Below are 18,627 nucleotides of genomic sequence, written 5' to 3'. Positions count from 1 at the left end.
TCCAACAGTAAATTTAAAAAAAGAGAAAAAGGTGTGGTAATTTTTTGGGATCTGAACCGTACACATGTAGGTCTAGTGGCAAAATTATTATGTTTTAAATACTGGTCCATTCTTAGGATTTGAACCCGACACAAGTAGTGGAAAAACAACAACATAATTTGCAGTTTGAACACAATGTAATGTCCAATTTCAAAAGACTGCATACTCCCCATTCTTTTTTTAACTCACAAAATCAACTGTGCAACATCAAAAACCCTTACATAAGTTAAAACTGCCAATCTACTAAGAAATGTCTCAAATGCACCACAATTTTGTTTAAGGTTCCTTTTTTTTATTTAAAAAAGAAATATGATAATGTACAAGCACAAGTGCTAGAAAATTAATTATCAGAATTATTCAATTGTAAGCATCAAAGCTTTATAATTACATAAAGAAAAATAGCCTGTACATACATGTCTTATTTTTGTCACTTTTTGGCCTTTTGACGGACAAAATCTGTATGTCTGGATCATCAGAATCCCTGCAAACAAACAAATGTAAGTGGCTGATGAAATACATATAATAAAATTATTTAACTTGAATTCATTTTTATTTTAATCCAAGCTAAAACTCCAATTAAAAAAAGAATAAAAACCCTTTGTTTAGTGAGACAAAATAATATAGTATTCAATACCCAAATATTAATGACTATAGTACTGTCGGAAATAGAATAAAAATGATTTTCGTTGATTATTTCTTACATATTAAACAGACAAGTAAATATTTTGTAAATATATATTTAATGATAGTCTACCTAATTTAGCATTTACTTGTTTGGGCTCTCATTGATGTACAAGGTGGTGTTTACTCTTGAAATTAAAAGAAATATGCCAGTAAACAGGTGAATTGTGCACTTTATTGGAACAAACTATAACAAATGTTGGTCAACATGTGTCAATTTAATTGCTGTTACAATATGTAAGGGACTGTTTCTGATGACAGTTTACCCCTATTCCTCTCCAAAACAAAATATTTGTAGACATTTATAAGTAACTTTTGAGCAAAACTGTCAGGAACCATTTTGAGTTTATGATCTATTATACCGGTATTAAAGGTGCTATCTCAGTTGCATAATGACAGCTGTTGCAAATCATGTTTTTATTAAATTTTTCTCTAACATTTAAAGACTACACCTTTAACTATATGCCCTTAAATGATTATAGGAAATAATTTTATCTATTAGTAAAAAAAAAAATTTTTTATTGGAGAATCTTTATCACAAACAGATGCTCACATAGAATTATGATATAGCACCTTTAAGTGGTTGCAAGAATGTGTAAATTTCTAATGTACTTGTATTGAATTTATATTCACTAAATATGTTGGTCATAATTAATAATTTATGCTGCAATTCAAAATACTCAGTTAATTTGCAGTTTCAAATTAAAAGTTTATTTTAGGGTATATATGAAATTGACACATATCTTCAAAATGTTTTATGGTCTGTTCCAATAAAGGTCACAAATATCCTGTTTACTGACATCTTTATTTTAATTTCAAGAGTAAACACCACCTTGTACATCAATGATAGCCAAAACAAGTAAATGCTAAAGTAGGTAGAGTATCATTAAATAAGTATTTACAAAATATTTACATGTCAGTTTAATATGAAAGAAATAATTGACGAAAATAATTTTTATTCCATTTCCGACACTACTTTAGTACAAAATAATAGCACAAACCAAAGTTGTAAAGAAATTAATTCACAAAAGATTTAAACAATTTTAATATTTAATTAATCACTGGCTACCAGATGTTAAAAATTTTGTAAAGAAATTAATTCACAAAAGATTTAAACAATTTTAATATTTAATTAATCACTAGATGTTAATACCAGATGTTAAAAATTGTGTAATTCTGACTCGTAGTGTTCAGAGGAAACACACATTGTTTCATTAGCAGCAAGGGATCTTTTATAATAATATGCACTTTCACACAGCACATACCATTCAGTATACTCAGGTTTAGGTTTTGTGATAGTATTAGCATGCTAGAATGTTCAGAATTACATGTGCATTTCCTGGCGTTTAATATACCAGTTGTAGTGAACTGGTTAGAATAGGAAAAAACACAATGGGTCTGCCAAAGAGATTCAATCTGATCATTATGCAGACATAATCATATGGTTTATATTTTTAGGAGCTGTCATAAAAGTTGAGAATCTGTGAATCACATAGCACAGGTTGAAATAGAATAGAATGAATGTTTAACAACATCCCAGCACGAAAAATACATCGGCTATTGGGTGTCAAACTATGGTAAATGCAAAACGTAAGTGATGAATTAACTGTTAATTCTGTTATATTTTAATTCCATGCCTAAAATCCACCTCAGAGGTCATAATTTTTCAAACACTATATCAAACCCTCATCTCACCCGGTGCTATCTTTATTATCCAGCAGGCTATATTTTTGTTTCTTAGAAGGGCATATTTCTTTTAACCTGCTATATAAAAAAAAATAACAGCAGGCCACATATTGCTTCCAATTTTGAGTCCTGCATGGCTCCAACCAATAATAGCTGGGGAGGATGATGCACTAGTGATTCTGTATTGGTCCAGTATCTTTTGTAGGATGTTAGTCTCGGACCCAATGCCAATGACACATTAGGAATCGCCATTGACACACCACCGCTCAATGCAGATCAAAATGAATCCATCCGTTTTGGACTGAGACACACCAAATACGCTTGTGAGAGGTCTTGTTGTGGGGAACTGACACCATACAATAAATGACGTCATACATTCTGCAGGGTTGTGGCACACTGGGGAGTTCCTTCTCGCTCTAAAAACATGAGTGACAAGGCACTATCCAAATCGAATGTGTCGATAACAGTTCCATCATTATGAAGAGCCTTTGTCATCGCGTATAAGCATGTTTTCTAAAGGTCTTTTTAATGCGCTCGATGTATCACTTCCTCGTGGCATTATTATGTAAAAACAAATAGGGAAAAATATCCGCCCAGTACCCCCCACTCCCTCATCATTGTAAATAGAGATTTTCTTATGGGGCTTATATATGGAATGGGGGGGGGGGGGGGGGGGGGGGGAAAGATATTTTGCCAAAGGATGTTTTATATGCACCATTCTACATACAGGATGGCACATATCACAGCCTTTGATATACCAGTCATCGAGCACTGGCTGGAAAGGAAAATAGCCCAATGGGCCCACTGATGGGTATCAATCGTAGATCGACCTTGCAGCAGGCAGACACTTTACCACTGGGCTACATTCCAGCCCTGCCTTCAAGTTAGAAATGAACTGAGGTACATACATGTCTACGAAACAGGGACAACCCGTGTCATGTAAATGTGAAGACAGTTTCGCAATAACATCAGCAGAGGTCCTCCCGTCCGTGCCTGGTGGCAACATGACAACAGACAGACTGACAAAACTCTCACACAATGTATAGATCTCAATTACATGTGGCTTGTCATCATGGTTTGACTGAAAGAATGCTAAGAGACAAGTGAGCAGCATGAACAAAACCATCAGCTGTCAAACAGAAGCTATGTGACTGAATCAATGAATGAACTCAGCTTGTAATGCTAAACAAGGCTTGATTGGCACTTTTGTTACAGCATGCTGTTCATTATCTTTCAAAGGTAGGTGGCTGTTTGAGAAAAAATAGTTTGTTCTGTTTAGCAATACCAATAGAGCAGGGGCTGTAAAATGGGTGGGGGGGGGGGGCCTTATTTAAAAACCTGAAATTCAAAAAAAATTCAAGGGAGGCATGCTCTAAAAGTTGTAAAACCCCTTTTAACAGGTCCAAGCACTTTAGGTCTTTGGTAATTCCAGCTTAAAATGGAACTTTTAAGCAAAAATAAAATTTGTCTCTACTGTAATTATTTTAATTGTGTTGTATAGAAGTATGTTTCAACTTTATAAAACTACATGGAGATTAGTGATTTTGTTTCAGCTATTTCAGCTGTAGGCTTATCAAGTTGAGTAACGGTATCTAACATACTTTTTTTGATTGACGCCATCTTTATTATTGGGGAAAGTTCCAACTACTATCGTCAACGTCCCTAACTGTGTTATGCTTCAAATTTCGTAATCAACATCCGATTTGTTGTCATCGGCATGTAGTTCATTTATGAGGTTTTTCTTCACAGTTCAGGAAAATTTTTATAAACAATAAAGTTGAGAAAAGTAAGTATCTAAATACAAAACTTTACAAACCCTTAAAACCATTAATTTTACTAAGTCGTTTTTGTTTATTCCTTAAAATTACCGATATCACTTAAAATGGAGAAAGATGAATTAATGTTTGGTGTGTCACATGACCTCACACGTGCCAGATCAACAAGGCCAAAGAATTTAATTTTTAAGATTTTTAAGATCCCTGTTGTTAGAATTTGTTTTCAATTATTATATTCGATCTGCAAAAGGTATGCTACATTTTTGTGCCTCTATTGTAGTGAATAGTATTCATAATCCATTCATAACAGTTGTAAATAACTGTGAGTATATAAATTGTGTTAATTTAGAATCAATTCATTAAAAAAATTATATTTTACAATCTATTCACAGGTATGAACGTAATGCCTATCAGTATTGACATCAAGTGTGAGCGATGTGTGTTAATAAAACGTGGACCGGACCAGAACCTTGATAAATTGAATTTTTCTTTAAAAATAATAATAAATTAAGTGTTTGCCAACTGTGCATAATTAAGAAACACATATTTTTTTCATGTAGTTACCTTAAAAATGGAAAATGACGAACTGCACATGTGCAGTACGATACTTTTTGCAAACCCATGCGCCTGAACGCAGTTAGAAACGTCGCACCCTTTCCTGTTTAACGGAGGGCATTTCACTTTTATTTATTAGAATGGATATGTTTTACGTCCACATTGTTGATTTTTTACGTTATTTGATTGCAATTTATTTTGTTTCATGTATTGTAGCTGAAAAATGTAGAATAGTATTTCCATAAATATCGTATTCGTGTTTTTGTCGTTAGGTGAACGCAGTTTGGGACGTCGATGGTATATTTTACTGATGAAATATCAAATTTAAAGAATATTTATATACTAGCAAGTGCTGGGTTAGCTCTAATAAATACTGCCATTAAATTTAAATTTTAACGTGTATTATATATATATATCAGGGGTGGGAATTGGTGAACTGTAAAAAGAGGAAATATAGAGGGGTCCTGGAAATTCTCGAAATCCTAAGTTAAAATCTGTGCCATCTGACACATTTTGGAGGAAAGGACGGTTAAAATGCCAGGAAATGCAACGTTCCATGAGAGGAAAACAGGTGATCCAAGGAGAATTCCCACCCCAGATATATATATAATATGTTACAATAGGGTTCATAGCCTTAAAGGTAGTACTAAACCAAATAACTTCCGGCTGGGTCAAAGTTCGAGTAGCCTTGTGCTTGGAACATGTATGGGACCTGTAAAAAAAAGTACTCAAATTTTGTGCGGAACTAGGGTAGTCATAGACGCTACCCGTTATCTCAGAAATGAGCAGCTTGACACCCACTTTTTTGTGATTCACTTTAAGGGTGAGGGGTGGTAGTATTTATATCCGTGGCGTTTATGTCGATTGATATGTTGCAGGTAGGAGTTTTAGCCACATATGTTACTATTGTCGTCTATGGGATTTGATTTGGTAGTATACACCCTATAGACCAAACAAATTCAAAGACTTTCAAGGACTGGATGATTCTGGAAAAGGGTCAGATCTGTCTTTAGTCATCACTCAAAAGACAGTCAGTGCACAAAATATGGCACAAACGATTTTGTTGTTTGTCTGTCGCCAGTCGGTTATGCAAAACCATTACAGGGTTCATAGCCTTAAAGATCAAACAAATTCAAAGACTTTCAAAGACCTTTACCCATGGCTTCTAGATTATGGTAGCCCCACTCCCGTGGCTAGTCATATTCAAAGTTGGGCTAGTAAATAACTACTATTAACATGTCCAACTGCTAGTGAAAACAAAAGTTGTTAAATGCATTCAAGTCTTATTTTGTAAATATGAATATCCTGACCCCACCCCCAAACTTAGTGTTTTAAAGCTACATCTCACTCTTTAGATGATATTTATAACCAATTATTATTAGTAGTAAACTTATATTTACTTAAAGTAAAGTAGGGCTAGTGGATTTTTAATCATGGCTAGTAAATGTTTTAAATTATTGATCCCATGGCTAGTGGATTTTATAAAAATTCTAGAAGCCCTGCTTTACCTGCCATTTTCAAAGACTTTCACACAGCAGTCAAAGACAATAGAATGTGATACAAATACCAAATCAGTTTGTTTATGTTGCTGTCCATGGCAAAACATTTAGCTTTTTTACATGCATCATGACAGATTAAACCTTGTAACTGGAAAATATCAAGTGCATGCAGCTGTAAAAGATAACATCATTGCTTTGGCTATGATTTGTGAGAATTTAAAGACTTTTATTACAATTCAAAGACCTAAAAGTAATTTTTTCAAATTAAGAGACTTTCAAAAAATTTAAAGACCGCTGCGAACCCTGTACAAGATGACAAAAGTTCATTTAATTTTTATGCATTAACTCACACAAACCTCTTTTTTTTAAAATGCAATAACCATATGAATGGTATTCAACCACATATATATTATATTTAAAAACTAATTAATTTGTGTAATTAACCCGTTATAGATGCATTCCATAGTCACAATTTTATAACTGATACAGTGGAGATGTCAGACTGAAGGTGTAAAGATTGCTTATTTTTTTAATCGGTGGCCAGTTGATCTATTTCTTGTTCCAGCAGTCCTACACAACTGGGGCAACAAAGACTGTGGTATGTACTAGCCTGTCTGTTATTGACAAGTGAATGGGTACAAGACTACATTGTAGATGTACTTGTCTAAAGCTGCATTGCATTCGATAGCCCCTCTAGCATTGTTTTTAGGCAATGACTCAAATGAGAGCTACTGTTGCCAATTTAATGGCAGGCCTTCAGATTTCATGGTAACGATTGTTTCCGGTACAGTGTCGGTAAAATCACGGAACCGAAATTTCATTACCCATGATTATTATATCAAGTACGACTATTGAAAGATAATATATACTACTCAAAAGAATTTAAGGGTCAAAAATTTATAACCAAATAAGTTTCAGAGTGTATTAGATTGATGATGTAAACTACACCAAAAATTTAATTTATTGTTCCATATTTACAAAAAACCACAAATAAACGTCACTGTATACAAGAAAGTCACATGACATGCTGTCAAAGTTGAAGGTTGTCAAACATGGATTTTACACATTAGAACATTCGTTTAATAGTGTGTGAATCCACCCCTGGCGCGAATACACTCGACACATCGTTGCCTCATGCTGTTGATCAGACGTCTGAAGAACTCTTGGGGAATGACCTGCCACTCTGCCATAAGAAGTTGACCCAGATCATGAAGGTTGGCCGGAGGGGCATGGTTATCACGAACTCTCCTGCCTAATTCGTCCCAGGCGTGCTCTATTAGGGCCAAGGCTGGCGAATATGCTGGCCAATCCATCCTGGCGATACCTTGTTGTCTGAGAAAGTCCGTTACCACCCTGGCACGGTGGGGTCTGGCATTGTCATCCTGCAGAACTGCCCCGCCGCCAATCTGCTGAAGGCCTGGGAGAACCAACGGCCGGATAATCTCATTCAGATAGCGGATTCCATTCAGATTGCCATCCACCACATAGAGGGGGGTCCTGTGGTGGATAGAGATGCCGCCCCACACCATGACGCTGCCACCACCGAACCGGTGACGTTGTCTAACGTTAACATCAGCGAAGCGCTCCCCAGGACATCTGTAGACACGAGCCCGACCGCCGTTGAACTGGATACTAAACCTGGACTCATCAGTGAACATCACTCGACCCCACTTAACACGTTGCCACCGCAGATGAAGTATGCACCAGTGACGTCTGGCCGTTCTGTGATGTGGTAGGAGTGGTGGTCGAACAGCCTGGCGACGGCAGCGTAGATTATTGGCTCTCAGACGATTGCGTATGGTTTGATCAGACACTCGAGTTCCAGTCGCAGTCCGCAGATTGTCACGTAATCGGCGTGCAGTGGTTGTGCGTTGACGTAGAGCCATATTGGTGATGTAGCGGTCCTCTCTATTTGTAGTGCTTCTGGGTCTTCCCGAACGTGGACGATTTCGAACAGAATTCGTTGCTTGGTACCGTTGCCACAGTCGGCCAACGACACTCTGACTGACACCAAGTCTCAGAGCAACATTTCTTTGCGTATTGCCATCCTGAAGCCAAGCAATAGCCCTTCCTCGATCTTCGATAGTCAGTTGACGTCGTACCATTGTCGAATTTGGAGTGTGCACCATACACGAACGCAAGCTCCAATTATACGGAAATTCAGCATTGGGAACATGGAATACACATGCAAAGCGTGCAAATGAAGCACTTTGTGAAAAAGCAAGTTATGGGCACTTAGCAGACCTTTCGCTTTCGCCCTAACTTACGTGCAAATGTAAGCATGTTTTCGCCATTAGAACTAGTCGACAGTGTCAATGACAGTGGATTTTAATTCATTTATGGGTTGCTTAGACCCACTTTCGTCAAAATGGAACAATACCATGCGTGACATTATGGTCTAGCTAATATAATTGACATTCAGAAAATAATGTCGAAAATATCGTCTGACCCTTAAATTCTTTTGAGTAGTATAATATATAAATAATTTTTTTTTTTAAATTATGTTTCTGATATTGCACTACTGGAGAGTGTGTTTGACACAATCACGAGACCCGGTTCAGATTGTTGTGTTAACCAAACTTCTCAGTGTTCCGGTTCAAGTAAGTTTACTCAAATCAAACGTGTTACACATCTCAACCAAATTCACAGGCACTAATTATTTGTAGCGTATCTTTTAAATATAGGGGTCAAGAAATAGTATTTAAATTCAAATGTAATTTTTTAGAAAATATTTAACTTCTGACTACTGTCACTGGTTAACAAAAGTTGACGTCATGCATACATGTGCTCGAGTACTGAAGGTGGCAATCGAATAGGCCCCACTATTTCCTGTGGTTTCATTATGGGAGGAAATGACATAGGCCTAAAATATTATTTTTATTTAGCTGTCAAAATCACAACAGCTTATGTATAATGGATAGGGCATGTTGAAAACTTTATATTGAGTTTGAGAACATCTCTCTTTGCACAGATTTTTGCAATAAACATGGCGGAACATTAACTTTAAAAGTCTGACACGATTCACGTCTTTGAGAGCAAAGACAAACAGCACTAACAATTATTACAGATGCTCTTTGAAGATAACCAGACTGTGTCTGTAATTACGTATTACGTAGCGAGGCTTAGGCTCTCCACCACGGACGAACACTGACAACCAAACTCAGGATCATTTTGTTCCGCTTAGTTGGCGATCTATTATTCTGTAATTATCACGGTAATCCTTGACAGCCACAACCACCCAAGACAGGCGTGCTTCACTTGATTGATATGATTGACAATACATTCGTCTTTAAAATACTATCGGCAATGGCAGTTTAGACAATCCACACGCATCAAGTTTTAGAGGTGCACACTCTATTAAATCTTTATGGCAGGACCAAAGAATTAGGTCGAGAGATCATGTTTTTGAAGTATGAGCTTTCGAAAGTCATTATTACTAGTTTGTACAGCAACTCGGCCAGGACCGTCACTTCAGATCGAGAGATCAAAGTTATCGAGAGATCGAAGGTGGAGTGATCGAAGTTTGACTGTATTTGCATTTTGATACATAATACAATATGCAGAAATTTTTGGTTGCCGTAAAGTGCACACCCTGGATTTAAAATATGTATTAAATTGTTTTATAGACCAAGTGAAGTCCAATGTATATGCGTGATATACCATCTGATGGCTGAATAAATCTGTGGATCAATCCTCCACAGAAAATGGTCACCCTGATTAGTTTTCTTGACCACAGGCAAGTTAGATCTTGACATCAGTGGCCCAACTGTCAGTGGTATTTTAAAAAAATTATTTTTGAAAATCTGCGTGACCCATTTACATGTTACACAGAAATAAATCCAGGTAACCCATTTCCTTTTTGCGTAACCCATTATATCCAAGTAAATGGTGTAACAAATTTTACGCGAGCAAAAACTCTGTTTCAACCCTTTCTGTCAGTTTCCTCCAACTGTCTTCTGAGCTGCCCACACCATCGCTTACTTGTCTCATGCAATTTGCAGAGGCCTGATAAGACTTTATGCATCTTTATCAATGAACTATTGCATGAATATAAATTCATGTTAAAAACTACTAGTGTCTAGGCTGGGAATCGAACTCACAAACGTTGATACCTTACCACTACACCATGCATTTATATTATTGAGTTAACGTTTATTTTAAAGCCGTATATTCAAACTGGAATTTCTTTTTACAGAATAAGATGAATATAGTCGATTACTAAATTGGAAACCGTACAAATATTAATAAAATGAAACAGTTCTAATTAGGAAAGAAAGAAAGAAAGAAATATTTTATTTAACAACACACTCAACACATTTTATTTACGGTTATATGGCGTCAGACATATGGTTAAGGACCACACAGATTTTGAGAGGAAACCCGCTGTCGCCACTACATGGGCTACTCTTCCGATTATCAGCAAGAGATCTTTTATTTGCACTTCCCACAGGCAGGACAGCACAAACCATGGCCTTTGTTGAACCAGTTATGGATCACTGGTTAGTGCAAGTGGTTTACACCTACCCATTGAGCCTTGCGGAGCACTCACTCACGGTTTGGAGTCGGTATCTGGATTAAAAATCCCATGCCTCGACTGGGATCCGAACCCAGTACCTACCGATGGCCTACCACGACGCCGGTAGTTCTAATTAGGAGATAACCATATGGAGTTTTTAGATTTGTGGGTGTTATTGTCTATTTGATCCCGCAAATGTCATGAAACATTTCCAGGCATCAAATAGACAATAACACCTGCAAATCTAAAAACTCCATATGGTTATGTCCATTGTAAACTGAATCGTTTTTTCTACAGAACTAACTGTATATTTAGCATTTCTTGAAAAAAATACCTGGCTACAATCTAACTGTAGACCCTTGAATCGTCAACTTCGCCTGTTCCAATTGCTAATGACGTCACTTTCTAATGACGTCATTAGCTTTCCAGGTGTTATTGTCTATTTGATCCCGGAAAAAGAATGTAAGGGCCATTCCGTGGTATTTGGTCCATGGGTGTGGACATTTAAAAATGATCTATTAAACTAAGTTTTTATTATAGCTTAAAGTTAACACCCTTAAGCACATACAAATATACTTTTATTGCCAATTTACTTATGTTTTATGGGTTTTTATGACGGTTTTATTTGAAAAAAGAATTTTTGTAAGCCAGGACGTGACATTTGTTTTTTGGTAATATTTCATTTAAAAATTAGCTATCAGGACATCACATCTAAAATATACTACATATGAAAATACTACTTTGCCTTCTTTCATATCATAATTAGTATATTAAATTATTTTTCAAAATATATAATGTCACGTCCTGGCTGATTTGACATATAAAAGTTAGTTTTATTTAAAAACTATTTTTCAGAAATAAAAATCCTTTTTAATCCTCCTCCTTCTCAATGTTCCAAGTATAAATAAAATGTATATTGATAACTGGTTGTATTAAATGATTAAAATAACCACCTCAAACTTTGAGCCAGGACTTGACATTAAGCCAGGACGTGACATTCAAGATGGCAGGTTAAATTGAGTAAAGATTAAAAATGTATTAAATTTCTCTACATAAAGAAATTGGCAAAACTGACTAGATAATGCACATGTACCTAAAAGTAATTACTTTTATTTTCGATATTTTACCCATCACCATTAAGAATCAGAAAGTGGAAGTTCGGGAGAGCATGTTCGAATATTTAACGTGGATTTATGTAGATTAAAAAAAATACTATTATCAATTCTATGCTTCTATGTTTTGACCAAACAGTGAATTAGTGATAATCTACCAATTTAAGGAATATTGTATTTATACCAAATGTTCCATCTTGTGAACCCAAACTGGTGTACACATACAATAAATATTGTGTCAAAGAATTGTTAAAATAGAATGTTCTGCTAAAATCTTAAGTTTATTCTTTGGCAGATACGGGTATCCAAACATGAATTAGAATATATAAACCAACATTCCTCTAGTGAAGGATGTAATTGGTAAAGATACATGTTGATCATAAAACTTGGGTTGGAGGAATTCAAATCAGTTGTGTTGATGAGATTTTTGCTATTGTCAACCATCAACAGTTTATATTAATATACATTGTTGACAGTTTGGCCTATCAGATAATGATAAACAGAAAGAAAAAACTGCCCAAAGACTAATTTCTATACTGACTGGGGTTCATATTTTGAATTCCAATTAAATCAGATGATCATAAAAATACCAGCAAAAGGCAAAATATAATATACATGTGTATTTTAATTCTAAAACATATGGTAAATTGCAAACAAGAATTCTTCAGAATTAAATGTCGTGCCTATACCCCAAACTTATTCAGTGTCATTGATAGTACATCTGTAGATATCCATCTCAATGCATATTAAAAATGTTTCTAAAATATTTTTAAAAAATCAAACCTCAAAACATTTAATTAAAATTTTAAAATAATAAAATTGAAAAACAATTTTGACGTGCATTAAAGAGAACATTCATAGATAGAACTATAAATGAAGCTTTACTGATGCAGGACATGTAATTTATGAGAAATGAAGCTACATTTGTACAATCAATGTTGAGCTAAATGCAAAAATTTATGCCGCAGCCAACAGAAAAGTAACACCTAGATACTTCGTCTTTTTAGTTTGTACATGTATTGTACAGGTACGACAAAAATCACCAGACTTAGCAACATCAGGATAAGCAATCTTGTTGACAAATGATATGGTTATGGGTTATAAAAGTATATCATATGAATATTGTATGAGAATTTTTTTTTTGCACAACAACAGTTCAATTAATTAAGATTTTATGCACTTATTTGGATGATAAAAATACTTAAAACCAGTAAATATCATTGGTTTCATAAACTAACAGTGTTTCGTTAGTAGTATTTGATATACATATCATTTATTAGTTGTATAAGTGAACTGGACAAAAAGTCACATCCTGGCTCGTCACGTCCCAGCTTGTACTGAAATTTTTAAAAATAAATGTTAAATCATAAAGAATATTTTTTTAGTAAATTGCTATATGGCATTTAGAAATAGACTGGATATTGTGTTAAACAGTGTATTTCAATAAGCAAACATTCTACCAGGAGAGCAGAGTTTTGGAATTGACTGCAGTGTTAAAAAAGTCATGTCCATTTTTGTCACATCCTGGCACATTTTACTATTCACTTTATAAGTCAATTTTTTTTACAAAAAACAAAATTAGGCCTGACATGCTAATACTACTATATGTAATGAACCTATAAATGATAAAACTGAATTTCTATTTAAAAAGGACTTTTAGTTAAGGAGATCATAAGAGTCAGAATGTCACGTCCTGGCTTAAATCATTACCACGGAATGGCCCGTAATTAACCAATCACAATACAGAACACACTCCAGTCGGTTTACAATCACTGGCTGACTCCAGTATTTCCAGTGAATTATTATTGAGAAATATACAATTAAAAAGCACCCTTCAAAAAAAAAAAAAAATACAGGTAGGCCCTAGATGTAGTTCATCAAGATTAACCTCAAATGCAAATGTGCATGAGGTTAATCTGGCCGACATGTTCCACCATTAGCAAAGTCTGAACGTTCCGAGCAATTTAAGCTCGGAATGAAATTGAGGTCAAACTAACGACTACCATCACGTTTCCCCACCCTAATCGTGTATTGTGATCTATTTCGAGCATATGGAGACTAAGAAATACTTACTTTGAAACGATCTTCACTTAAAATTAAAGGAAAAACGTCCAACTGTATGACAGTATGGGCTCCATTTAAAATGTGCGGTGCCTTATGGGAGAAAAATGAAACACGGAAGTCTTGTATGTGGAAAAGGATCGGTGAAGTCATTTCTCATTCCATTATAAATGCAACCAAAACCATAAAACTAAAAATTTATTAAAGTTAATCTTGATGAACTTGCCCTACTAGTACTACCCTAGTTCATAAAAATAAACTCGAATGTAAATGCACATTGAGTTTATAGTGCCGGCGACATTTTCCATTAGCAAATACAGAGCAGTTCCGAGCAAAATTGCTCGGAACGGAATTGTGGTCGAAATAGCGACTGACACCATCTTTTCCCACCCTAATCGTGTAGTGTGATCTTTTTCGGGCATATGCAGACTAAGAAATACTTACTTTGAAACGATCTTCACTTTGAATTAAAGGAAAAACGACTGACTGTATGACTTGGGTTTAAAACGCGCGGTGCATTATGGGAGGAAAATGAAACTCGGAACAATCTTGTATGTGGAAAAGGATCGATGAAGTCATTTCTCGTTCCATAATGAATAAAACAAAAACCATAAAACTAAAAATTAATTAAAGTTAATAAAATAAAATAAATGAGATTAAAGTAAAATAAAATAACATTTATTAATTAATAGAACACACACACACACACACACACATACACACATATATACATATATATATATATTTATTTATTTTTATTTTTTTCTTAACGAAAAAAAAAGTTAGTAAATTTCTCTAAAAATAACTAAAACATAAGTACTAAGTTTTAAACTGTTACTTACCTGTCTTTTTTCTGAGTTTTTTTCTTCTGAAAACGTCGGGTGGGTATGTGGGGGTGGGGGTGGCAATGAAACATATTTCTCTCTTGTTTGCCAGTACGTAAAAACGTTACTGTTGCCCCTCGTGGCGAGCAAGAGGCAACAGTAACATTTTTACGTACTGGCAAACAAGAGAGAAATATGTTTCATTGCCACCCCCACCCCCCACCCCACACACACCCGGACGATTTTAGAAGAAAACTCAGAAAAAAGACAGTAAAGTAAGTTTAAAACTTAGTACTTATGTTTTAGTTATTTTTAGAGACATTAATGAACTGTTATTTTTCTTTAAAAAAAAATAAAAAAATATATATATATAGTGTGTGTGTGTGTGTGTGTAAATCATAATTTTTATTTCATTTCTATTAATCAATGTTTTTTTGTTTTTTTTATTAACTTTAATTTAATTTATTTTATTTTAATTTATTAACTTTAATTTATTTTTAGTTTTAAGTTATTTTATTAACTTTAATTAATTTTTAGTTTTATGGTTTTTGTTTTATTCATTATGAAACGAGAAATGACTTCACCGATCCTTTTCCACATACAAGATTGTTCCGAGTTTCATTTTCCTCCCATAATGCACCGCGCGTTTTAAAAACAAGTCATACAGTCGGTCGTTTTTCCTTTAATTCAAAGTGAAGATCGTTTCAAAGTAAGTATTTCTTAGTGTCCATATGTTCCAAATAGATCACAGTACACGATTTGGGTGGAAAAACGTGATGACGGTTGTTTTTCTTTTAGTCTGACCGCAATTCGGATTGAATTCCGTTCCGAGCACAATTGCTTGGAAGGGCGCTAATGGTGTTGTTCGTCCCCAGGATTAACCTTTGGTAGTGCTTGCACTTGTAGCCAAAGTTAATCTTGATGAACTAGTACTACCCTAGATGATGATATCTAGTAGATGTAACATACTAACAAAATGGCTATGGTTGTTTACTGACGTTTGCTGGAATGGGTGGAACTGTTGTCGACTAAAAGTGTTATTCTCACATCATATAATTATTACACTCAGTTTTTAATTCAATTCTGTATTTTGGGTCTGGAAAACACTTTTCAAAATTTAAAAATGTCAAAACATTAAAAATAAACAATGATGATGTTTTCAAATATCGACTTACGTGTCATCCGTTTCACGTTTCCGCTTTTTAGTGTGCCTATGTATTTCTTGATCACATGTAGGTTGAAAAATAAATGACCGAAGTTTGTCTGACACCGAACTAAACATTTGTAAACGGTTTTATATCCGACTGCATGGAAATTTCAACTAGCGCTGAAAAAACCGGAAGCTAACAATTTACACTTTTGAATGGAAGAGCTTTGTAGGGTTACTCCCCTTTAATATTTTGCTAGTGCAAGTTATTTTTCGACACCTGAAAAGCATAATATTTATCATATTCCTATTAAAAAAGAGAGAAGAAATACATGTAGTATATTTATAAATATATGTTTGTAAATCGTCCACTAAAGCTACGTTCGAATAGTTAGTTGTTGTTGTTGTTTTATATGTTTGGTTGTTTTGTTGGGATGCAGTCGATTCGTCCACTGGACGATTCGTCCACTGAAAATTCGTCCACTGAGGAACTCGAAACGATTCGTCCACTACACAAAATCAGTTCCGGACGATTCGTCCACTGGGTTTTTATTTCCCCAGTACATTTCGTCCACGGCCTAAATAATGTGTACTACATGTACATGGGGGCTAAATAAATTATTAGATATATATACCCCGTATTTTATTTGCTGTGTCATAAATTTACAAAGGTGAAAATAAATTATATTGCATTAGATTACGCTTGGTAGATGTTTTTGTAACAATGCTCTGCAGACATAATTCTTAAGTGTTTCTATTTATTCGGTTATTACTTGTTTCTATAATGTACGCCTTTCACGCTACATGTCGTAGGATGTTTTTAGTACAATATGCCCAGTAAAGATAATCTTTAGCCCTTCCCTTTCAACTTGTTTGGTTTCTGTTTGCTTTACCAATTAAGTGTACAGGTGTACTCTATTGTGATATCGTGAAGTAATTAGCAATGCAGGCTCATTACTGCTTAAAGGGACATTCCTGAGTTTGCTGCATTGTAAGATGTTTCTGACTAATAAAATATTTCTACGATTAAAGTTACATATTAAATATATTTTCTTGTTTAGAATATCAGTGTCTGTATATTCAATGTGCTTCTGGTCGTCTTAATATTTCTAAGAAGCCCAAACTGGATTTTGTCTTCAATAATTTCGTACGTACTAAAAAAACGATATTTTAGGAAATAATACCATCTATTAATTACAGAATAGATGAATTTATCTAAGGAAGGGAAATCGTATTTGGTAATGTTACGGCAAGCTTAGAACCCGGTTCAAACACTGGCTTGTTCGCAGCGGTCAGAGTAACAACGAGCAAATATCCGGTTTATTGCCGCCCTTTTTCATTCCTTTGTCTGAAACCAACCATATCAGTTTGAAAATTTTTTGGCACAAAAATAGTAAAGAAACCCCTCCCTCCCACCCATTGTTGAGAATGTGTTAAGATAGAAAGATACTGCTGTTGTGTGTTTTCTTTTGCAGTGATGCTGTTGCAGAGCTTGGATCTGTGCCAGATTGTGAAGCTGCAAGAAGTCTGGACATATAGTAACATGCAGCAGCCTAACACCGTGTTTTGTGTTCACCATGTTTTGTGTTGTGGTCTATCGCTTTTCCGGAGGTTTTTCACAATGTTCAAAGTAAAAGTTTAGTGTTTTTCCCTGGTTTTTAGTGCGAGACCTTCATGGATATTTCTCAATTTAGTGTGTTGCTGGACTTGTTCGTAGAGCAAAGTGACAATCATATTCAATCAGTGATATTCCTGAAACAGTCACAAATTTGTAGAATGTGACTACATATCATATTTACTGTTTAGTTATTAATGACTATCGGAGACATCATTAGAAGCTATCTGGGAACTTTTGAAATATTTATATAGGATTATAAATAATAGATTTGATTAAATTATTATCTTTATTATAACATGGCACGGTTGGGTTACATGACACATGGCGATTACAGGTTGCTTAAAGTAACAGTATAGGCAATGTACATATGTATATATTTTTTTGGGGGAATTATTATTAACAGTTAAAAACCTTTTGGCCTCTGTCATCCCAGGGTCAAGGGGAAATAACTGATGAGTAGTAAATATTAACAGTTAAAACACTTGGCCTCAGTTTCCCAGGATCAAAGGGAAATAACTGCTAGAAATTATTAATACGGTATTTGATTGTTGGGGCTCGCCATAATGGTGTTGTCAGCAGCCCAGTTGTGTTGTATTATGTTGTCGCTATTGGGGCTCGCCATAAATGGTGTCGGCAGCCCAATAAAATATGTAATTCAGCCGTGACCCAAAATATTTGCCACATTTACATTAACCATCATTTATATTAGACCTAGTAAATCCATATATATATACCTGTTTAGAAAATAAATTATGTATTGAGATCATGTAGTTGTCTTGAAACTTATCTTTGATAAAACGAAATTTAACCTAGTACAAATATTAGAACGATCATAAACACGTTTAATATACAGCCACTAATATTTTATGCAGAAAAATATATTTGATATGTAATTAAAATCGTTAAAAAGTCTCTGTTAGTCGATAACATCTTAAATATTGCAGCAAACTCAGGAATGTACCTTTAAGCTTGTTTCACAAAGTTGGATCCAGTAGCGTCTAAAACAACGCACCTTATTTCAAAGCTGCACCGCTAACTACCTGTATGGAATGAATGTTTAACGACACCCCAGCACGAAAAATACATCGGCTATTGGGTGTCAAGCTATGGTAAT

The 18,627-nt window shown here is 34.8% G+C and overlaps 1 protein-coding gene across 1 annotated transcript in view; it reads right to left on the bottom strand.

Moving 5' to 3' along the window:
- The window catches only part of LOC121381258 (sentrin-specific protease 1-like), a 32,771-nt gene extending 16,702 nt beyond the window's left edge, over positions 1–16,069 (bottom strand). The window contains exons 1-2 of the mRNA XM_041510499.1: positions 15,924–16,069; positions 453–520 (exon numbers count right to left, since the gene is read on the bottom strand). Of these exons, the coding sequence (XP_041366433.1) occupies positions 453–520; positions 15,924–16,030 (175 nt within the window). The 5' untranslated portion in view covers positions 16,031–16,069. The remainder of the gene's footprint in view (positions 1–452; positions 521–15,923) is intronic.
- Between the last annotated feature and the right edge of the window lie 2,558 nt (positions 16,070–18,627).

The sequence above is a fragment of the Gigantopelta aegis genome, chromosome 9 (assembly GCF_016097555.1).
Source record: "Gigantopelta aegis isolate Gae_Host chromosome 9, Gae_host_genome, whole genome shotgun sequence".
Lineage (NCBI taxonomy): Eukaryota > Metazoa > Mollusca > Gastropoda > Neomphalida > Peltospiridae > Gigantopelta > Gigantopelta aegis.
Note: the sequence above shows the minus strand (reverse complement) of the source record. Positions and strands in the feature narration are given on the sequence as shown.